Source organism: Chiroxiphia lanceolata, chromosome 16, assembly GCF_009829145.1.
Source record: "Chiroxiphia lanceolata isolate bChiLan1 chromosome 16, bChiLan1.pri, whole genome shotgun sequence".
Lineage (NCBI taxonomy): Eukaryota > Metazoa > Chordata > Aves > Passeriformes > Pipridae > Chiroxiphia > Chiroxiphia lanceolata.
The window spans coordinates 12,828,254-12,852,128 of record NC_045652.1 but is presented as its reverse complement, the minus strand read 5'-3'; the positions used below and the strand labels follow the sequence as shown (position 1 = coordinate 12,852,128).

The 23,875-nt window shown below is 41.3% G+C and overlaps 1 protein-coding gene across 5 annotated transcripts in view; it reads right to left on the bottom strand.

Moving 5' to 3' along the window:
* Positions 1-23,875, bottom strand: part of SDK1 (sidekick cell adhesion molecule 1) — a 396,182-nt gene that overhangs the window by 96,901 nt on the left and 275,406 nt on the right. For all 5 annotated transcript variants that reach the window (XM_032703881.1, XM_032703884.1, XM_032703882.1 and 2 more), the window contains 6 exons: positions 22,758-22,905; positions 21,782-21,922; positions 18,117-18,298; positions 9,864-9,979; positions 6,584-6,776; positions 3,310-3,408 (listed from right to left, as the gene is read on the bottom strand). In XM_032703881.1, the coding sequence (XP_032559772.1) occupies positions 3,310-3,408; positions 6,584-6,776; positions 9,864-9,979; positions 18,117-18,298; positions 21,782-21,922; positions 22,758-22,905 (879 nt within the window). The remainder of the gene's footprint in view (positions 1-3,309; positions 3,409-6,583; positions 6,777-9,863; positions 9,980-18,116; positions 18,299-21,781; positions 21,923-22,757; positions 22,906-23,875) is intronic.

The following is a 23,875-nucleotide window of genomic DNA, read 5'->3' as shown; positions in this document are numbered from 1 at the left end:
AAAACATCACCTCATGAGCTAAAAGCATGGTGAGACAAATATTTCTGTGAGAGTTTGAGAGGTGTGAGATGTTCTCTGTCCTCTCCGTGAGCTGCCATTACTGACAGAGATTCATCTTAACCTGATTTTGCATGGAAATGGGCTCGGAGTGCTCACATAGTCACTAATTAACTTTTCAGGTGAGGGGGCAGTGATAAAGAGAGGTGATGCTTCAACAATTCCAGCTACACCACAAAGGCTTCTTTGACTGTGAACTACAGAGGGGAAGGGGAGAAACTCCTGAGCGCTCATCTGGAATCGGTTTTAAACAAGTGTCTGAGTGGGAATTAATTAACTCAGTAAATTACCAATGTCTTGGAAACACTGTGGTGTTCCGCTGCCTTCTGAAAAGACTTAAGAATCATTTATCAGATCAGAGTTGATGTAGCACAGGCAGGATTATAATCTGCAGGAAGATTTTGACAAAATTTAAGGACTCTGTTGCCTCTATTAACAGAGGATGAGCAGAAAGGTGGGGGATGATTGTCTCCTGCCTTTGGTGCTCAGTGAAGAGGCAAGGAGGAGTTGCAAACAGAAGGACCATCACAAACACCCTTTTCTTTCATTAGCTGTGGGTGCAGTTTGTTCCAGACAATAAATAAGCAGAGGAAGATAAGCAGGGGACTTTTAATGCTCCCTCTGTCCATTTGTTGCTTACAGACAATAGAAAGTGTCATTCACCATGCACCAGGCAATCTTCAGTGATTGAGGTATCTTCTCTCCCATCTAGATAAGCTCAGGTTATATATCAAACGTTGGTGATTATTCTTTGGACATTTTATGTTTTCTCCCTGGTGACCACAGGATGAGCCCCAGCTTTCCCACCCATTAGGCACAGGGTCTCTACGTATTTATTTTCTGAGAAAACGTTCACCAGGAAAACAGTCCTGAGTTCACATGTGTAAACTGAAGAAAAGGCAAACAGGCAGCATTTGCTGCCAGATATTTCAGCCCTGGATGTATAGTTAAATTCTGGTCATATAAAAGATGAGAAGAGAAAATCTGTACATACACGGCGATCAGACACGAAGCCAAAAGCAACCAAGCATAACAAAAACAGATGAAAAAAAACTGCTGAAGGAAAGGAACAACAACCACTGTACCCCCAAGTAGCACTGAAGCCACACTGACTGACAGATGGGCAGAACTTTGGGACGTGTGGCTGGTGGAAACACACTCCCTGTGTTACAGAGTGATCCCTGCCAGAAACGTGTGTGGGGCAGAAAGGGTTTCCTCTGGCTCTGGTGTGAGTGAGAACAGGAAAGGTGCCACAGAGCCTTCCCCCCGTGCTTTGGCACTCCTCAAAATGCTGCCTAACGGGAACTAATGACCAGAGGAGTTTCAGAAATAATTTTCTGGTGATATGGAGTAAATTCTCTACACGGGAGCAGTACACCCAATCACAAACTGTCTGTCTACATCCAGGGCCTCATAAATCAATGTTTACTGAGGGAACGAGGAAGATACTGAGATTTACAGCAGAGTAATGGGCAATTTCCCAGCTCAGGTTGGCTGCTGGGCATCCTGTCCATGCTTCCCTCCTCCCAGTGCTGGTGCAGGGAACAAGAAGGTCCACTAAAGACATCAATGAGCAGAAATGATGAATAATTGCTTCCCTGAGCACTCAGACCTCCAAGCAGCCCTCTATAAACCTCTGAGGTGCTCAAAGGGCGTAAACAATTTTCCTATTCTTCCATCCCAAATGCAATTTGCATCATTAAGGATGTTTCTTTTTCCTTATAAACTCTGCTGGGCATTTTCACACTGGTGTTTTGTCATGAACAACAGAGCTTGTTTAGTTGAGTCTTTCTGGAACAATTTACCCCAAATATAAGACAGTCCATCATCGAGTTCCAGCAGGTTTCAACTCAACCTGGGAGGCAGCAGCTTGTTTCCAGCAAAGCAATTCTACAACACCAACATGGTGCTGCTCCCTGATGCTTAACAAGATCAGTATTACATCATCTTGGATAGGCTTGGATGTAGGTCCCTAAATTTAAGCTCTCGGGCTTGAAAGGCGTTGGCCATCTTCACTGAATCAATACTGCTCTGCTTTCAGAAGTCATTAGTTTCTATTCTCAAACCACTTAAATCAGTGCATATTTCAGGAAGGTGACCGTGGTGTAAAGGCAGGCGATGATCTGCACAAGGACTCCACACACACTACAAACAGGACAGAACACACACAAACAAACGTTACAGATACACAGAGAAAACACTGACAAGTCCAAGTCCTATCAAAATGATTAGACCTGTCAAAGTTAAAATGCTTCAGGAAATTAGACTGATATAACATTTCAATGGTCAAGGGTCAGAAAGTCTGATTTTTTTTAACCCCAAAGTGTATTTTCTTACAAATTATAATAATTTTTTTTCAAAAAATTAAACATTTTCATGTCAATGCTCCCAAACCAAAATATTCTGATCCACGTGAAATTATCCTCTCTCTTCTCAACTGTGCTTTTTAGCTCCAGTAACTTAAAATCTGGGAGCTTTCTTGTGCTTCAAAACCTTGAAACCTTTCTTAAATGGAATGTCTGTCTTGTGGAGCTGTAACAGTTTCCCCTCTGAAAACAATATTGCCTCTGTTGATAAGAACTAGAGGTTTTCTCAAGTATTTATAGCTTCCTTTATGAAAAATAATGAAGTTGCTGATATTGTATCTACACTGGCATACAGTAAATAGATAAACAGTTTGTCAAATGGCAGACTCATCAAAGGGAAACAAGAGAGTTCTGAACCCTTGTGGTGGTTTATAACAGATTAAGTAATGACATGCAAATTCTGTCATGCAGCACACAGCCAGGCCACTTGATCACAGATGAAGGGCACTGCTGATTTCAGGCTTGGTCCTGATTGCAAATCTTAACAATGCCAATCCAGATTTTGCAGCTGTAAACTCCGTGCAGGGACCCCCCACCCTTGGGGCAAAGGCCAAGCACGGTCTCACAAATTTCCACAAATTTAGTAATGCAGGTGGAGGTCATGGAAGATTTAACAGGACCAGAAACCCTGCGGGGAGCTGATTTCTAACACAAACTGCCTTTCCAGTCACCACAATCATGAGCTGCCAGTAACTGGACACAAACCTTGTATAATGTGCCCTGGTGACATCTCAATTACCCAAAAGAAGGACCGGGAAACCAGTGCTTGCAGTGGCCAGTTCTCCCTAAATGCTCTGTTACACAAACAGTTTTTCACTGCAGTGATTCATTCCACCCCACACATACTTCACAGAAAAGAAATAAAAGCAGACACAGCAGCTGATACCTGTGATGATGCCATTTTTCTCTACAGGTTCTTGCCAGCTGACCTTGAGCGAGGTGTCCAGGATCTCGGTGAAACTCAAGTGTCCCACTGCTCCCGGCTCTGGAGATCGGGAAAGGAAAACTGTTAACAGGAGAGCCCCTCTTAACTGTGATCTAATTCACATGGCAAGGTTAAGGATGAAGAAATACAGCACTCAGCCAGGGCCAAGGGAAGCTGAAAACATCACTGAGAGGGAGAAGACAAGCTGGGAAGAAACACTCTGGCTTATCATCACATAAATTATTTCACCCGGCCATCATCCCAATTGTCTGGAGAGCTAAAGAGAGTGGAAACAGGAGACGTGCACACAACTTGTTCTTTCCTCTCTTCTTCATCTAACCTAATTAGCACAATCAAGATGGCAATCCTGAAGGTGATGGTGTTTGCCATTTTTTCCCTCAGTGGCAGGGGTGTGGTTTTCACTGCTGTGCAGCTTATGTGGACCCAGGTCTGTAGCAACACCACCAGCAAACCCCTCATCTGGAAAGAGCTTTTTCCCTATACAAGGTCACAGCAAGGACAAAGTCACCAAGCCACTGCTTGGATAAGTTCTCTCAAAAAAAATCTAAAAATGTCCAACATAATGGCAACTGTCTTCCGTAAAATGAATACAAGTGTGTGAAAATTTTAAAGGGGTTTTATGATGTAGCTAAAGAGCTCTTAAAAATTCAGCTCCCCAGTGTGCAATGAAAGAGCATAAAGTGGAATGACTGTCAAGAATATGCCATCTTCCCTCAATTTTGGCCTTCAAGGAAGACAACCTGACTGATTTTTGATCCAAATACTGTTCTGTCCTCAATCGATGTACTGGAAAAAGGAGGTTTTGTTCACTTTATATTCACAGTGCTTCTGTCATTGGATCCCTGCCCGAGTATCCTCCAGCTCCACTGACATCAGTTGGCAATTTCTTGTCTGCAATTTCATATTTTGTTTCCTCTTCAATTTAGTCCAGTCTCTCATTCTCCTCCAGCTATGACAAAAAAAGCTCAAACCCTGCCAGTAGGTCAGATACAACCCCATTTGCAATTCTGCAATCCTAGTGAGGAAAGTTTCCAAATCCACTCTGCGATACCGGGCAGTCAAAGCACCACAGAAGAACTGCTGATCCTGTAGTGATCCCAGGAATATCCAACAAGAGCATGGCAGTTGTGCACTATTTGGGACCAGGGATGTGCAGACACGGAAACCACACAAAGTTTTGCTCCAATTAGCCTCTGCAGTTGCAGCACAATTTTAATGTCACCACAAAACACAGGTGCAAGTGACTCCAAGCCAGGACACGACACCTCTGACTGGATGTTAAATTTTATTTGACCTACAGTTCATCAGCAAACAGATCCGTTTGCACAAGTTTTTTTTTTAGAGGACTGCCTAACTCTGCTATATAGACTGAAAACTATCACCTGCAAACACGAATGACAGTCCTTTCAAATCTTTTTTCCCACCACATAAATCCTGAAGCAACTTAGAGTCAACGAGTTCTCCACAAAGATGCATTATACCATCCTGTACATAACTTCTCAGCCACTCTGAAAACTGAGGGAAGCAATTCTGAAGGATTAAAAAATAAATAAATTAAAAAATTCTGCTCATCTCCCCTGCTGAGGCTCCTTGCAGCACACAGCTGCATACACCAGGGAATGCATCAAATGGTTTACAAAATACAAGTCTGGTTTTCCCTCGTTTTATGTTTCCTGATGGAATTTTCTCATGTTTAAAATGGTAGGTGATCTCAACATTTCCCTGAGATAGTCTCAAAGTCTTGGCTCTGCCTCTTCTCTCACTCTGTGGAAAGTCTGCAAGGCTCCTTTCTTCAGCCTTTCCTTCAGCAGAAATATTAACAGCCTCTCCTCAGTTGATTAATTTTTGCAAAATCTTGGGAGTCTTTTATCTTTGGTTTCTTATTCTTCACTGAAATTTGCCACAGGGTTCAACTGTCCTTGGAGAGAGAAGACAGATGAACCCAAGAAGGACAGTTGAACACATTTACAAACCATCCTTGTCTAAAGCTTTGTTTCCTTAGGAAAACAGGCAAAAGAGTTGATACTGCACACTAGGAACCTAATGCATGTTTCTCTTTCCACCACACCTTTTGCTTTAACCCCAGACAAACAAGTTTGAGTTCACATTAGTGAGTCATAAAGACTTCTGGTAGTTAAATTGCTATCTCTGGTTTAAGTCTACAGCCTGCTCTGGGGACACAGCTCTAGCATATAGAGGAGACTAACCACAACAGGAAAATCCATAGGAAAGTAATTTTCTCCATGGTCTTTCAAGAGTATGTCATGAAAAATTGGATTAGCACTCTGAGCCTCACTTCTGTGAATGTTAATGACAATTGGATTTTTCTTTACGGGAACACTGACCAACCTAAAAGATCCCTATTAAGGCAAAGCAGTATTTCTAAAAACAATGTCTTAATGGATGTATTAGACACTTTTTATTCTGATTTGAGTCTGTAAATGGGCAGCAGTGTTATGATGCTCCAATACAGGAATATACCAAAGCACTGGCCAGAGCCAAGATCGCTGTGGACACAGTAACTGCGAGGCCACTGCAGTTTAGTCCTTATCTGAATCAGGCACACGTGAGACTTGTGAGTCCCAAATATGTCTTGAGCAAACACTTCCAAGGGGCCACAGAGGCCAAACCATTTTCTGATTCAGGAAACAATTTATATGCTAAACTATCCAGCTCATTTTACTTCACCCTGCCTCCAGTTTTTCAGAATAAAAGATACTGCCTTGTTATGATCCCGTTTCTTTTACACAAACGTTTGCAATATAGTATACAGACATTTTCAATATATTGAACAACAGAAGGAAAGAATCACAAATTAATCATTGACCTCCACAGGAAGTTCCAGTGCTCACTTCCTAAGAAGATCAATTGGTATTTATTTGGGTGCCTGAGCATGGATTTAAGAGCACAAGGATTCACAGACACAAACAACGCACTGCGTGTTGGCTGTACCGGACTGTGAAGCTCTCAGCTAATGATCAATGTGAAAAAATTCATCCAGGTTCAGCCCATAATGAAAAAAGAAAAAAAAAAATCAAATATTTGCCACAGGCTAAAAGAACACACCATCTGAAAGGTAACCATCTGAAAGGTAACTTGAGAAGAGACTGCCAAGGTCAAATTTTAAGCACAGAGATTTAAAAATTCCAGCTTTTCTATCCAACCCACCCAAACCCGAGCGCTGAGGTTCCCTGGCAGCGCTGGGGATACTCACTGTCCTCCAGGGTGCTCAGGAGCTGGGGTGTGCTCCGGGGGCCATCCCCTGGCGTGGTGAAGCACAGAACTGAGGTGTAGTAAGTGGTGTATTTCTTCAGGTTGGTGATGCAGCCACTGTGGACTCCGTGGAAATCCGGAGCGATGGTGACCACAGTCACACTCTCCGGAGCGTCCACCGGCCAGGCCAGAAGCTGGAAAATTTAAATATGGATGAGCTCTCATCAGAAGTTGTGTCCATTTGGAGGCAAAGTATGTTTGGCTGCCAAAACCATCTTCATCTGATTGTAAAGAACCAAGCAATGCTGTTAAACTGCTGTCAGCTCTGATGCTGAACAGATGGATGTAGCAGTGATACTGTGATACTGGAGGGATGTCTGTAACGCTCACCAGTGATGGGGGATACACCAATATTGCAATTCTCAATGTTACTGAACAGTGCCAAAATGATTGCAAATTATTACCCGTATGACATGGGCCTTTCATCAGCCTGGCCACTCTCTGCTGCTGAAAGGAAGCTGAAGGAAGAAAAGTACTTTCAGTGCTACTCTGACATAAATGCTTTATCTTATTTTGGGGTTCCTTTAAGGATCCCACTGTCTGGGGAGCTTAGTGGGATTAGGGGACACACACATCCTTCCCCTCCCAGAGCCAGCCCAGCACCCCCCTGAGCAGCCCTGCCTAACAGGCTGAGAGCACTACAACCATCAGTGGACTGGGGACATCCCCACTGTGAATGATTTGAGCGGTTCTGGAACTACAGAAAGAATAGAAAATGGTTGTAAAGATGATTACTACAATTTCCAATACCCGAGTCCCAAAAGTGAGACTCCTGAAGACATATTTTCATGCATTTAAAACAGGGTGCTTGTCAGATGAGCTCAGTTCCTCCAGGTCTCATTCATCTCAGCCGATGTTCTGGGCGATCAATATCTTTGAGAGTGCAATACCTTATGTGTTGGTACCTAAATGAGGGCTTAAAAAATTCATTTTTGGCAAATGCCTTTGAAATTCTGAAACAATTTTTGGAATTGCCTTAAAGGCTTAGGGGGTCTAAAGCTTGAAAGCTTGTGAAATTTTTATTTTGTCCAAAAATCCTTAGCCTGTAGCTTATAAAACGTGTTAAAATTCTAGGCCTGACTCAGTATCTGTGTAAATCCTGCTACTTGTATTGATTTCAGGCTCATAAACATGAATAGATACCTGAAATTAATGAGCCATATTTGACACATTTAGCCAATGTCTAGTCTCTGAAAATCAAAAAGCACAGTTAGTGGACTATAAGGAGTAATTTTGTTAGAAATAGTTCATATTTGAGAAGGTGTACTTTACAACTTATTGAAATACAAATAAATTTCAAAGAAAAGATAAAAATGGAAAGTGCTTGAAGAGGATACTAAGTTTTATTTTCTTTTCTAAATCACCTCTGTGGATTACAATTGGCATTTATAACTTTGGAGGACTGACTTCTTTTTTGAGTGCATTTCATTGCACGTTCATCAGGAAACATGTACAGAAAATACAGGTGAACAATTCCGTCAGTTTAAGGAAAAAGCTCAAAAAAGGTTTAATCCTTAAAAAACACAAAGGCCTAACTTTGACTACTAGCAATTTATAAATCATACACAAAGATAGGCTATAAAAGTAAGTGACAGAAATGTTCTCACATGATCTTTGTACTGCAATTCACAAACCCCATGAGAAACAGGAATGGTAAAGCTGTAGCAATCTAGTGCAATCAAAAAAATCCAAAGAAACAGAAATTTTGATAATTTCAACGGTTTTCACTGGCCGCTGACAGATACAATTTATGATTTCAGTTATTTTATACCATTGCTCAAGAAATGAAAACATAAATTAGAGGTAGCTATGGAATGAGATGAAGGATCTTAAGACTGAAACTCTGAATACAACAGAGAATGAAAATCTGAAATAAGACTTCTGCAAATCTGGGCTCACTGTGCTTGGAATTGCAGCAGAAAATTGTATTGCACTGAAGTCCACTGAGCCCCAAAAGTGCTTTTATTCTCCAGAGTCTGAACAGAAGCCAAGTACTACTTTTGTATTGAGCTTCTAGGATATTGTCCTGCAGCCCTGTCAGTCACTGAGCCTTGAGAGCTGATTCTATCTCTGGGAACAGCAGACATACACCTCTACATGTATTTATGTCTTCAGCAGTGGGATTCTGAAACCACTGCTGGTCTTTATGAAAAATACATAGATGTGGGCAAAAATACCCATGCATACCTCTGTTTGTCTCAGTTTCTTCATCACTTTAAGACATTCTTGGAGAAGGATCAAGTCTTCTGAAACATCTCAAATCCACGTTCAATCTCTTAATTCACAGCCTGTTTTCTAACTACACATTCTTCTCAGCCCACTCCACATTCCTTCGCCCAACACCTAAATCAGCCTTCCTCCTCCCTGCTCACGAACCAAACCTTCCTTCCCTTCCTACCAGATTTCTCTTTGTTCTTTCCACGAACACTTTTAAACCCTTCATTTATTGTGCCCTGACTGCCAAACCATTGATGGAGTTTCTGTCAAGCAGTTCTTCCTGAGGGGCAGGAATAAACCACTCCAACTGCCTCCTTAGCCCACACTCCACTGGCCAGAGGACCAGTGAGGGCTCTGTTAAACACTCCCTACTCTGTAACAGATATTACCAGTTGTCCCATCAGCAGGGACTTACCATGGTAACTCCATGTCATCAGGGCATGCTTAATAAACTTTACATTCTTATATCTCCCAAATCATCACAGTGGGAAAGTTAAGACAAATATTTAGTGTGTTGTCTTGGTTCTTAGTGAAATGAATGGGAATTCTGCATTAGTGTAAATAGAAATCTCAAGCTGGTTTTCAGTGGCACAATGACACGTGGTGAGTTTCCAAACTGACACTGAACTGCTTTTAGGTTTGGAAACTTCCCAGGAAGATGACAAAAGTATTAGGACCTCTAGCCTATGACACGTTCCCTTTTCAGAACTTAGCTAAATTGCAAATGTTAGAATCACAGAAAGGTTTGGGCCGGGAGGGATTTTAAAGATCACCCAGTTCCAACTCCCTGTCAGGTCCTGCAGGGACACCTTCCACTAGACCAGGTGGCTCCAAGCCCTGCTAGGAGCAACAACTGCTCACTTCTCCCTTTGTTTTACCCGTGTAAGACACCCCTGAAATTACACGGTCACTTTGGAGATTCAGAGGTTATCAGATTCAACTTCTTTTTATACCAGGACTGTTAAGGCAAACACTGAAGTTACAGAAACCTTGTTTCTATTTACCTTGTATCCTTGGTTAATGCCGTTGATGAACTGCTGGGGTGGAGGGGTCCAGAGGAACTGGATGGTTGTGGAGTTCACAGCTTCGACTTGCACGTTCTGTGGCGGAGCCGTGGGCACTGCTCCCAGTCAGCAGAGAGGGACAAGGCATAAAGCACAGTGGAGGAGGAAGGGGGAGGAAAAAGAGAAAAATGAACCCAGAACCCACTGGTTGTCACTTGTGAGTCACAGAGTAATAACAACCTTGAGAGAAGGATGCACTTCTTGGGAAGCAGCAGAGTGTTGGAGAGCAGGGTAATTGTGTTAATTCCTCATTCTGCACTGGAGATTCTTTCCAGGGGAGGAGAAGAAATGGCTTCTGCAGCTTATTATTCTGCAGATGAGCTTCTCAGAAAGACTTGAGACAGAAGCTGGGTAAGGACAGGTGAGCACAGCTCTCTCAGTTATCCATGACTGCACAGACAAAGAACAGTTTCTGAAAGAAACTTCTTGAGTCTTTTAATACCACTCAATTCCCCAGATCAGACAACAAAACATGGAGTTCCCACAATTAAGGTTCTAATTGTGAATTATAATCTGGCAACAGCATCTGTTTATTATTTACTGCTGCTTAAAGAATTAGGACCAGTCATATCACATGCAATAAAGATTTTTCTTGGGAATTGGGAGATGTTCTCATTTTATCTTGATATGATATGCATTCATGTATATTGAATTGATTATATATATCCTGAGCCAATACATCCCCTAATCTACTAAAAGTTGCATAAACATTTTATGCCAAGGATCTAATTAGACAGATGTTTTCTCAATACAAAAGAAAGCATGGAACATAAAGGCACCCTGCCTTCAAACAACCAAAAATAGCACTTAAATATTTTGCCATTTAATGTAATGGCTCCTTCCAGGCAATTTCTTCAACTTGCTGCTTTAAGATGTCATTTCTATAGTTCTCACTGGAAAGAATATTAATAGACAGGTCTATTTTTCTGAAATTATCAAGTTTATAGTAAGTTTAAGAAGAAAACTGCTACTTGAGTAAGTAAAATGGACTAAGACACTTTAAATCCTATAAAAGAAGTTTAATAATGCTTCAAATATATTACTATTGACAGGCATGGGTATTTGTATTCTACGAAAGAGGAACTATCCACAAGTGGTTTTGAAGCCTGGAAGGCTTTGTTCCTTCTGCTTCCAAGGGAGAATTTCTACCAAAGCCCAATGATCTGTGCTTCTAAAGAATATCCACAATTCCCACTGAGAAATGGTGTTTTGCTCCATACTTTTCAAAAACAGGTCCCAAACTTTTAAAGCTTAAAACCACCTTTGGAAAACGAGTCTTTGTGTGGAGAAGAAATGAAGAAAATAAGTTCAAAAATGGAAAATGGCCCCTTTTCCCACCAAAAGCTATTTTTGTTTGGAAGAGACATAAAGGGGCATTATTCTTAACTGGGGTACACTCTCCAGTAAGACTGGAACCAACAGAGCTAGGACAGTGCACAGTTATCAGAGATATCCACAGTCTAGAAATATCAACACAGAAAAATGGGGAAATCCTCAAAGATGTAGGTTTGAAATGACAAAAACATCCACTTTCATGCCCTCTGTCACTAAAACTCCCTGAAGACTAAACCATGGCTCAACAATTTAGCTCTGCACATTTTTTAACCTCAGTAACTGCATATTAGTCACAACTTTCTTGCCCTAATTTAAAACTTGATGTCGCAATTTATGAACTATCCATAATTATTGAGTTCTGAAACCAGAGTTTATCTGATAGTACTCTAAATTTTCATTAAAATCCAGGCCCTACTTCCTGCCATGTATCATAATTCCTTGTGTGCTTTTGGAAGGTTATACTATTATCTGAATGACCTGTAGACATCATAAAGTTTTTGTAGTTAAGAGATTCACCAAATCATCCTGAGATACAGTCATAAATATTAAAGTCACTCTACAGTCATAATGAGTTGCTTTGGCTACAGTCCCCTACTAAATGCATTTTTTTTTTAATTCATGTTCTTTGATGAAACTGTTTATTATGAGAGTCACAAGATATATTTGAATTTGCTTCTGTGTGCAATGCTTCATATAATTAATGGTTAACATGCATAAAATTTTTAAAATCGAAATTCTTACTTTCCTGCATATTTGCATATTCAGATATTGTCACTGCCAGAGATTCATTACTGTGCAGTATAAAATTGTATTACAAGCCTTCGTGTTGGTTTGTTATCAGAAAGTCACCAGGATATCACTGATAGATTCATCTCCTCCTGTCAGGAAGGCTAAATCAGCTGAGCATCAACCTCTCCACTCATTCCTCTTCCTCCTGTCGAACTGCTACATTACAACTCCATCTATGTGGAATCAGAGAATCATTCAGGTTGGAAAAGATCTCTGAGAGCATCAAGACCAACCGTTCCCCCAGCACTGCCAAGGCCACAACTAAAGTGTGTCCCCAAGTGCCACATCCACAAGGCTTTTAAATCCCTCCTGGGGTGGTGAGTCCACCACTGCCCTGGGCAGCTGTGCCAGGGCTGGACAACACTTTTGGTGAAGAAATTGTTCCCAATATCCAACTTAAACCTCCCCTGGCACAACTTGAGGCCGTTTCCTCTTGTCCTGTTGTTTGTTAATAGGGAGAAGAGTCTGACCCCCAACTGGCTACACCCTCCTGTCAGGGAGTTGTGGAGAGTGATAATTTCCTTTAGGGGAGGATCCCATAGATATTGTACAGTGAATACCAAATTTCCAGTGATTTCAATATCACGTGGATTTTATTTATAAGAGCCTGATGAGCCTTTTGGATACAATCCAAAATACTGCAAACTTTTTAAGAGAAGAAAAATTTGCATTAATGAGCTTCAAGTTTTCATTTGTGGTCCTTACAGCCCTTAAAAAAGCTCAGGCAAGCACTTGAGGATAGGTTTACTATGGTTTTAGAAACGTGGATAACCAAATGTATTATTTATTTCTTTTAAAAAGGGAAATATTTTTTAGTCATTAGGAGGCAATTTCCTGAAACAAGAATATACAATCATAGCAAAAAAAGTACCTGCTGCAATATGAAAAATGATAAAAACTATGAACAGAAAACATAAAGCCTTCAGAACATTGGAAATCATGATTTATATCACAATTCTTCTTTGGACACCTTCACTGAAAATTCAACATCTGCATCTCAATTAATGCATTGAAAGGATGGAAAGAACATGGTCCATCTGATATGCACAGGCTTAATTATGCTGCAGAAGACATAATGTAATACATTTGTATATTTTTAATCAGTAAAATATTGGCATTATAATCTCAAATTTACTTCAAAGTGCCAGTATAAAATTCTCCTTTTATGTCCTGATATTAAAGACTTCCTTGGGTATCTGAACAGTTTTGCATTTAAAAAAAGAAAAGAAGTCTGACGGAAGCTAAATCAGAATTGACCTTCTGGTCACTTCAAATCTCAAATACTTTTCCAAGATCACGGATAGTAACTTACTGGAGCTGTGACTGTCCACATATAGGATTTTCTAATTTAGTGGTGGATATCTATCCTCTTCCTACAAGTTTGTTGTCAAGCTGTACAGAAGCCGCCAATGTCAAATAGGTGTTTCAAGAGTAATCCCCAAGCATTAACATTCCCAGTTTTTAAACCTGTACTTCATCATGCTTGCAAGTATTCCAAAACCACCTCACAGCAGAGACCCATCTGGGAGTCATCTCGGAATTTCAGGTCAAACTGGCCAGAAAAAACCCAACCATTACTTTCCCCCTGATAAAGTTCACGTGGTTGGAAATCTACGGAGAGCTCAGCCCCCGGGACTGCGGGTTAATGTGCAGCATTCCAAGCAGAAAAGGTCATGGAAGCACTGGAGATAAAAACCATTAAAAGGGTTTCGCTGACAGGATAATTGAGAGGAGAGAAGGCATTAAGGTTAAGCATGTGTACATGTAATTATTCTGTCTCCAGCTATGTGCAAATAGCATGTAAATCCCGCAGAGTTTCTGACAGCCGGACTCCTGGCCCTAAATATAGATCTCCAACAGAGGCCTGGAGAAAAGTCTCCCGCTCCTCTGGAGCTCCTGACCTTTGAGGTGGCAGCTTCCCTGTCTCAGTAAGGCAGGCTGGGGGAGCTGCAGGTTTTCCTCTTTGTGAGGATTTTGGCTGTTCCCTTAATGCACCAGCTCCAGGTGCTGAGCTGGACATCTCAGTGGGGATGTGGAGGCAAGTAATTCCTCCTGTGAAGTCTATTCCCTCTGCTCCCAGCTGACATTTTGGGCTGTGCTCTGTGGGTGCACAGGAAAAGTGATCTCTGTAATTCTACACATTTGAAAATTTGAATTGTGAGATTTGGCACTAACAGATGAGTTTTGTTTCTTGCAGCTGGGAAATGCCTCCTTCCTCTCCTGCATGTCTCTCACATGGACAAGATTTTATGTCTTTGTTAAGAGCTGGGGGCCAGCTCTGAGACAACTGCTAACTTCACCACCTTATAAAATACCTTAAAAATAAAATAAAAGCAGTAGATGGTAAAGGACACCTAATAGTGATAAAAATTGAGCCACTACAACTCCAACCTGCTTTTGCACAGGAGAAGCTGGGCCCAAAACAGCCATGGACACTCCAAGGCTATTGGGAGGTTCCCTAAAGGAAGTGAATGAGGATCTTTAAGGTGTTTTTGCCAAGAAAGCCCCAGGAAAAACTAATGGAAGTATCTTTTTACTGAGATAAAACTGAATGGTTGCAGAGGACACTCTGCATTCAGAGAGTCCTTTTTCAAGATTATTTCCTCCATAAAGCAGGAAGCTTTCAGTTAACTGGTTTTTCTCTGGCTCTTCTACCTCAGTCATATAAATTTCTCTGATTCATCTCCTATTGCCTGAGCAAGACATCACTTTGGGCCTGGCTGAACAGACTTGTATTACTTTTATCCCTCTCTCCACACTATCAAGACTCACTAGTTTGGTGTCTCACCCACTCTTTTACTCAGGAAGGGCCTTTTGCTCAGAGTTGCTTGGCCTGGAGAAGTGTTGATGCACAGCACAGAAGGGAAAATAAACCAACATTGAACTACATGTTGAGATCTGTGAACTTCAGGAAATAAGACTGGCTTTTGGGATATGCATCAGAAGAAAGACACAGCACTTAAGAAATAGAAGTGGGTTAATGTCAATGCAAAGAGGCTGATGGAAGTGATGTCTCTCCTTGTAAACCGTGCCCTGCCTAAATCTAAGGTGCAGGGGGAGTTTTTCAAAGAGAAGGAAGTTCAGAAATATTCACACTGGAGAGATAAAAGGGACAGACCCGAAGTAAAGGACAGAAGCTGCTGTTTTATCAAATCAACCTGAAGAAAAAGGTAAACCTGTCCAATAGCACAGAGCAGAAACAATGCAGTCACCACAGAAAGATGTTTATACCTCTCACAAAGCTATTCTTACATGAAAAGCTATTTAGAAACTTCAATTTTTCACCTGGCAATGAAAAGTCCCGCAGGACACTGTTTAAATAAGTAAAATTGCCCTATGCAGAAGGCTGGTAAAAATCCCTGTGAAAAGTAACATCAAAGCAAAGAACAGCTGGAGAAACTCTGATGAAGGAAGACCTATATATACACAGCATCAAAGGATTAGGCTGAATATCACTCTGAAAGGACTTTCAAGATTTTAGAGACAGTCAACCTGCCTGACCTCAGTGCTTGGATGTTCAGTGCTTTGCCAGTAAGTCTCTCTGACATTTTATCTGACATTATGCATCAGTTGCCTACAAGTTTAGATCCCTCAGCATCTCGTGAGTTTGGCTGCATTCTACCAGTTGGTGATTTTTGATGAGCTTTGAGTAGCTGATTAGTTTTCAGTGGCTAAAGCAATGCCAGAGGACTAATAAGGGATTAATAGACTAGCTTCTGGTATAAATCCACAGCTTATATGGCCAGTCAATACCCCCTATGACAAAGATGCCAATATGCTGATGTGCTCCTGCCAATGGGTTGATCTGCTCCCGGGGTTTATTTCCTCCCAGGGTCTGAGTGCAGAGCACGCTTGATTAGTGTGAGGTGGTGCAGGTATTTTTCATCTGCAGACAGACAGGTTCTTGCCAGCAGAGCTCACATCATTTAATGCATGTCAGAACAGAGGCAGCGGTGCTGGTAGTAGGAGAGGGGGATGGATGGGAGTGTGTGTCTTTGACATTTATCTCCGCTCATATTAAAATCAGAATATGATTTACAAGGCAGTTTTACACATGGCTTTTTCTTACTCCTGCTGGTTCGGTTTAGGAAGGACATTCTGGAGCAAGAAACAGTCACTGGCTTTTCCTGGCTTTTCCCAACTCCCATAAAGGAGCAGAGTTTCAGACAGTAGCATATGACATATGGAGACTTGATATTAATCCAGTTTCAAATGATACTGATACCAACCAGTCTCCCTTTTCAGTTCTAAATGTAGAAAGGCTTCAAACTCTTTAGAGAACAGGCTGTATGCCTTTGGTGATTTGCACAGAAACCCAGCAAAGCATTCATTAGGAGATGGCAGCATCCATGAAGCAGTTATTTACAGTTATTAGAAAATATTGATATAAAACAAATGAGAAATACCCAGTTTTTCTTCTACCCAGCACTGAGCATTCAGGAACTACATAAAGACAAACAGGCCACTCACTGCAGGTTGGCCTGCAGTCTAAACACCCTTCCTGATTAATATGAATGCAGGATTGACTACAGCTAATTTATAACAGAGGATTTATATCCTTATAAATGACAACAGACAGCCAATCAATAAAGGATGATAATAACAGCAAATAATATCCAGGGAAATTAGAGTCAATTACAGGATTTAAGAAAAAAGAGTGTGAAGTCCAAACCTGAGCCTTAATGGATGGAAGGTTAAGGTGCTATGATAGCTTAAAATGTGCAAATAAACAAAGTAATGAATTACAAGCATATTCACAAAAGAGATTCAAATTCTGTGTGCAAACCAATTCTCTGCAGAGATCGGGTCTTTAGTGGGATAGAAAACATTAATCCTGGCTGCAAGGAGAAGACTTTAAGAAAAACATTTCAAGGTCTGCTATAAATACTTCTAGAATGAGGTTGAGTGTGTCGAGGCTCCTCTAAACTATGAGACTTCACATGCCCTAAGAAAAAATATAGATAGTCCTTCCTTTAATTGTTGTAGTTAATTAGTGTTGCATATGAATAATTTTTTCTTAAAGATCTTCCCACACCTCAAAATGTATCTAATCATGTTACAAAGTACTCCTGGCAACAATTAGCAAACAACTACATATTCTTCACAGATTGAAAATTAACTGATGTACTATAAATCTGCAAGTTTTTAAAAGAGTGTAATTGCTTCACGTCCAATGAAGTAGAGCCCATGTACTGTCCAGTGCTCAGCATCCAGTACAACCCTGCAATTATGGGAATATATGAAAGCTTTAAGGGCCTGGCACTTAATTACCCTACAGATTTTTATACCAATCTAGAGGTGTAAACATGCCTTACACTGGTTGTAAAAAGTAATTACATATCCTTTTGTTGATGTAATTTATACTCTTCTTAAAGCACTTAGAAAGGTGTGGAGGAGCTGTAGCATAAAACTCAGGGCTTTACAGATCATTTTATCTTCCTCTTTGCAAATGTCTGAACCATTCCTGAAATGCTTCAGAACACTGTCTCCACAGGCTGTATTTCCCTCCCTGCACTTTCCTTACAACTTATTCCATATTTCTAAAACAAGGTATTCTGTGATTATCAGAACCAACACAGCTGGTTTACTCTGCCTCTGTCTCCCATATTGCATATGCAGCACATTGCATATCTTGGCCATGATAAAACCAGTTCCCTGCCGTATTTTCTCTAACTCTCCTGGCAGAGTAACCTCAGCCCCCTGCCTGTCACAGGTCCTATAAATCCATTCCCCAGGACCCCACTCTCGTCAGCACTTCTATTTATTACTTATGCTGCAGCTGACTCTGACCTGCAAGTGTGGCAACATGTCATTATGAGGGTCAACAAAAATAGATAATTTTTGAATTCACTCAGAACTTTTCCTACAACAGAGACAGAAGCAGAGACTTGTCTCTGCTCAGGCATTTGAAACGTGCAGGTGTTTCCTACTCCAAGCTGTCCATCAAATATGACTGAAATGACCATCCATTTCACAAGCTGTTAGGTGGGAAAACCAGACAGCACATCTCCTAAGGAAACTGTGCCATAAACTGGAAACAGAATGGAGATATTGGTCTCATTTGCTCACCTCCCTGCAAAGTGTACTCTGTCACGGGTCTGCTGAAGGCTCCCAGCCCAGCTCCATTGTAAGATGCCACCTGGATTTCATACTGGGTCCAAATGATCAGGTCTTTCACTAAGCAGTAGTTGATTTCTGCACTGGTGATGTTCTTATACTGGTATTCTCCAGGGAGGCCGGCCAGGCGATACCTACCATTGGGGAGAAAAATTAGCCAGTTAATTAGATGGTATCAATTAAAGCAAATACCCTGACTGGCAAAATAGCTCCCTTTGTGAAGAGGCAATATGCAAAGTTTTACAGCAGAATTATACAAAGAATAATGAAAAATAATCCGAAAGAACAGAGCAGCTCCTGATAAGACCATATCATGTTTGACTGCTATAGTATTTATAATCTGATCTCACTTAGATTACAGGCTCAGGGCTAAACAAAACGGGTATTTTATCCTGTTTTATGGTTGCAGAAAAATTACAGCTTTTTAAATGTGGCTTGTCTAGTAAAAGCTATGATTTAGTACAAAAAATAGCCCAGATGTGATTTTTATCAGAGTGCTGCTGTAAATCAGCTTGAGAAATGTTTTTTTTCTTCTCCTCTGAAATCTGAAAAGGAAAAGTTCAGAGGGCTCTGACCTTCTGGAATCAGAGGCATTGCCATCTCTGGCTTCCACCAGGATTTACCTCACAGAATGCTTAAAATAAGGATGGAATACAGTTGAGACTGAGGGGTTGGGTAAGCACTGGAGTCCCAGGAGAAGGGCTGTGCCAAATACAGATAGGTGGTAAATATCCTGACAAACTTTCTGCTCAGACCCGAGAAGGTGAAACACCGAATATATTTTCCCATGTACAAACTGTATTCCAGAAAACAGAGCCCCTTTGATGTGTCTCTTCAGGCCAAGAAACTATAGAGAACAACTAAATTATAGAAAACAAACAAACCTTGCAAATCTGTGAGTGTGAATAATACTGTTTGTTTTCCTTCCTTTCAGAAAGTGGTACAGTGGATGCTTACAATATGCTAATTCACAAAAAAATCAGAAAACCAGAGGCCCAATAAGGGACAGAAGACATTACTATTCCATGAAAAAGACAAATATGGAAACATTTGTATTTTTATTCACCACACAACTTTTATGCACTCTTAGTCATCCTTTGCTTCACTGCAATCTATTGACACAGAACAATTTCAGTGATGTCTTACAGTCAGATTTTAAATTCATCTAGGTTAAATTGGTGCAGTTTATGACTAGACAACTCCATGTATTTCGGCACAGATTTTTGTTCCAAAGTCTTCCTATGAAGAGATCAGTTCTCAATCACTGACAACACCTCTATTTTCTTCTGAGGAGCTCCTTGCCTGACCATATTTTAGCACATTTAATATCTGTAATGCTACACTGCTGTTATTCCATTTATGAAATACAAATGGAAATAAATATCAGCCCTCAGCTGAGTTTACTGAACGTCTTGATCTTCCTCTGCTCTGTGTAACATCCCCTTTTCTCTCTCTTTTGCCTCGTGTGCAGGGTTTATGCTCCCTGGCAAGGTCAGTTCTTAGTGCAGCAATGTTTTGTCTCATACCTAGCAGACAAGGCGTGGAGTGCTCCTGTGATTTAATCTGTTGTGCTGTTAGCATGGCAGACCTCTAAATGCAATAGTGGCAGTGAGAAAAAGGGCAGAGGAAGGAGGCCAGTTCAGAAATGTCATGTCTTCACGATTTTTCTCACCATGGACTTTGATGTACACTCCATATGACTTGTGCAGTGCACCTTCACTTTTAAAGATCAGGTGTTCCATCAATTTAGTATCTCGCATGTCTTGAGCTTTGGGTCTCTGGGATGCCTGGTGCTTTTCATTCTGCTACAGCCTAATCCTACAGAAATCAGTGCATATTGCTGTGACCACACAATTCAACTTGGAAGAACTGCCTGGTTTATTACCTGGGACAGTTGTGCTTTTATGTGATAATCTTACATTCCTGTTTGAATAAATGGTTTCTCTGCTCTGTAGTCAAGACAAAGCATGCAGACATCAAAAATGTTCACAATTTGAGCATAATGAATATGATCACTATTAAAATGGAAAGAGATGTTATGGTAAGGACAGGGATCAATTATGCTGATAGATGATGGGGAAAATACTAAAGTTAAACATTATTGAAAATGCTCTATGGAGAAAACAGCACAGACTATCAGAAATAGGAGGCTATGGGATAGCTTTTTAAAGGACTTATTGCTGAGACTGGGAAAGACTTCACTGGGAATATCTAAGGAAGTGATCCTACTGTTGAAGAGACCAGTCTGAAGCAAAGAACATCTGTACCCTGTGCAAATGGGTACCCAAGGTTCAGGACAAGGTTCTACCCATAGGGAGAACTTAAAACACCTTTCCCCACCTGTCAGTGATGGCTGGCACAGGTTCCAAACTGCGTCCAGCTCTAAAAACTTGCACAAACAGGCACTTGTACAAGGGGCTCACCAGTGTTAATGGGTCTGTGCAGGTGACAGGGAGATTAACAGACTGCCTGCAGAGAGAAGGAACTTTACAGCACAATTTTGGGAGCTCACCAATGCTCTTAACATAACAAAAGCCTTTCCATCCATGCCAGCAAAAGTAGGAGCACAGCATGAACAGGATGTTGGCATTTAAACTGTAGCATTTAGTTATCTTTTACAGTTCTGGAGGACACTGTATTAAAAATGTCAGCAGCCTGCCCACAGGAGGCTGCAACCATCACTTGGAACTATGTCAGTGGCTGGGAGTTTCCCACAAAAACTCTAATTTAGATAATGCCTCCCTCACTAGAGGTGTGGTCCTAGCTGGCTGCTGCCACTACAGGATATGTAGGATGCCAAATGAGCAGTAAACTGTAGTTGAATTGGGTAGGAGTGAATACTGAGTCCCAAAAAATTACAGAAGGGAAATGCTCTGCAAAGAGTCACAGTGTGGCAACACCCTTTCCAACACAATGAGTCCTGTGCAAAAAGAAAGACTGGATGTATTCAGGATTCCCAGTTACCTGCCTGAATGTGTTTCTCATTATTAAACAGCAATGGGGTTGAAAGAATCTTACTCAACTGGCTGATTTTCAAAACCAAATCAAGGTCTGCCATGAAGCATCTGACCTGTCATTCCCTCTCTCCATTTTGTTTGGCACAAAACTGAAGTTTATTGATTCTTTTGTTGCTCCTCTGTAGGGCAGGAGCCCTGTTGTGTCTTTGATAAATTTAATTAACCTTTCGAGCAGGAAGCTGAGATTCTAATAAGCAAATATACATCTGCATAGGCTGCACTGTACCAGCTTCCCACACGAACACTTCTAGTACTTGGTGCTTCAATTCCCTTTGAATATGGAAAAAAGCTATCTGGATGCTGTGAGTCTCCACAGGGAGCTGGTCCACTCAGGCAGTGCATTTGGAGCAGCTAAGGGAGCTCCCAGCTCACTGACTCTCTAGTACAGACAGGCCAGAATTTAAGTGCCTTCACCCTTGTGACCCCTCTCTCATATTTAACAAACCAAGGCAGCCACAGCATTTGCAAATAATAATTAATGCATTTAATGAGACAAATTTTTAGAGACGGTTTTTATTACACTCTGAAGTCACACCGTTTGAATTCCCTCGTGCACACTCGGACCAATGTCTGGACTTTCCAGGTTAGGAAAGCACTTACCTTAGGATGTACCCATGAAGAACTCCATTATGCTCACTCTCAGGAGGAGGCTGCCACTGCACCATAATAGACTGATTGGTTCGTCCACTGGCCACTATGTTTTTTGGTGGGGCACTGGGGGGCTCCTCTGGTAACATCAACCTGAGTACAAAAGAATGTGATGGACATGAGTGTTGAAATAAATTAGAAATAATACTTTTACTTCCTGTAACCAGCCCAAGTGAACTAGTTTCTTTTATCACAGTCTGATGACTAGCAAGAAATATAACACTGATCAAACTGCTGAAGACATGCATGAAATAGTTACAACAAATCAACATAATGGGAAATCAGTTAAGCAAGCAACAAGACAGACAGCTGAGGTAACCCTATTCTCTCTGAATCACCCAGGCTGCTACAACTCTTTAAAAAGATTACAAGCCTGAATGAGTAAGAGCTCAGGTCCAGTGTCTGTGACTCCTTCCAAATTGTTTCTTTCAGCTCTTTCAATATTTTTCATATCAAACTCCTACATTTTGAAAAAGCCATTTAGAGTTCAGCTGTTCTGCAATTCAAGCTCGCAGCAAGCCTTGGTTCACAGAAGAAGGGGGATGCATTTGAAACTAAGTCTGATGAAGCCATCCTTCTATGTCACCTCTGGGTGAGTTCCAGAAGTGACATTGTGATGACAGGGTGGATGCTGTACTCCTGCCTGGGCTAACTGCTGGGGCTTAGCACAAGAGCAAAAAATTATTTCCAAGATCCTGCTCAACTGATACTCTGGAAGCACGAGGACACCTCTCCCATCGTGTGCTGATCTCCTGCATGACCTCACTGCCATCATCACCAATTATTCCTGGCTCCAGAGGCCTGGGTAATACCAACTGCCCCACTCCCCAAAGATATTTGATCCATTCATTCACAACCAGAGCTTTTTTCCTCCCAATAACTGTAGGTTACTGTACCTTTAGCACACAAATATTGATTGTTACTGTACCTGCTGGTCTCAGTGCTGTACTGGCCCTTTCCCACCTGGTTGACTGCACACACCCTGAACTGGTAGGTCCGGGCTGGGGTGAGTCCACTCACAGTGACACTGGTCATCTTGGGGTCAAGGTTTGAGAGGTGAACCTTCCAGGGAGAGTCTGTTGGAATAATTAACACATGAAATAATAAAAAAAGAAAAAGATGGAAGTGCTTGTCAAAAGCCCTGCAGAAGTGAGAAAAAGCCTCTGACTGCTCAGAGCTCTTGAGCTTGTTTTCATCAGAGGAACTTTGGGAAGAAGTTTCTTTTCAGCAGAAGAAACCTTCCTGTCAGCCCACACGGTTATGCAGATTGCACATTTGTCTAGTGGAAAGTGATGCTGCACATGTCATGGCATAATAAATAAAAACTATATTCATTAACATTTTAATAAAAGAGGAAACAAGCATGATAAAGACAGATGGGCTGTGTATTTCACAACCCATCTGTTTGGCAGGCCATCACACCACCACACCCATGAGTGGCTCTGGTGGAAGGACTCTAATGAAATTCATGGTCGGTTTGGAATATCTTCCTCCCCAGCTTGCAAGCAGGTGTAGGAGCGTGACTCTCTGTGCCAAATCAGCCTTTTGCTGTAAGACCTGAGAAAGCTTCTGCTGTGGATTCTATATGCCTGAATCTTTTTTTTTTCCTAGTGATAGAATTCAGCATCGAGTCTAATTGTCCTAGGAAAATTCCCTGGTAGAAACAGCCCTGGCAGTGCTATAAAACCCTGGTTGTCAGTTCCACACTGAGCTCCTCTGATGCCCAAATTACATTTTCAAGTTTTCAAAGAGGTCAGAAATTAAACATGTTGAAAATTAAATATTCTGACTTCTCTTCTCCACAGCCTGGTGTCAAAAATTCTCCCCGAAGTCATGGCTGAAATAGTGAGGGGGAGGTGACATTTGGTCTGTGTTGCAACACTACAGCAATGGAATCAGCCAATTTAAAGATTTGTTCAGTTTTTAAATAATACCAGCTGTTTTCATGCTCCCTGCTCAAAATTACTAACACTTCTGGAAATTGCTGAGGAGCTAGCTGTAGATTTTGGCACTGTTATCTGTGCACGTTGCTCATCAGAAGTGCAT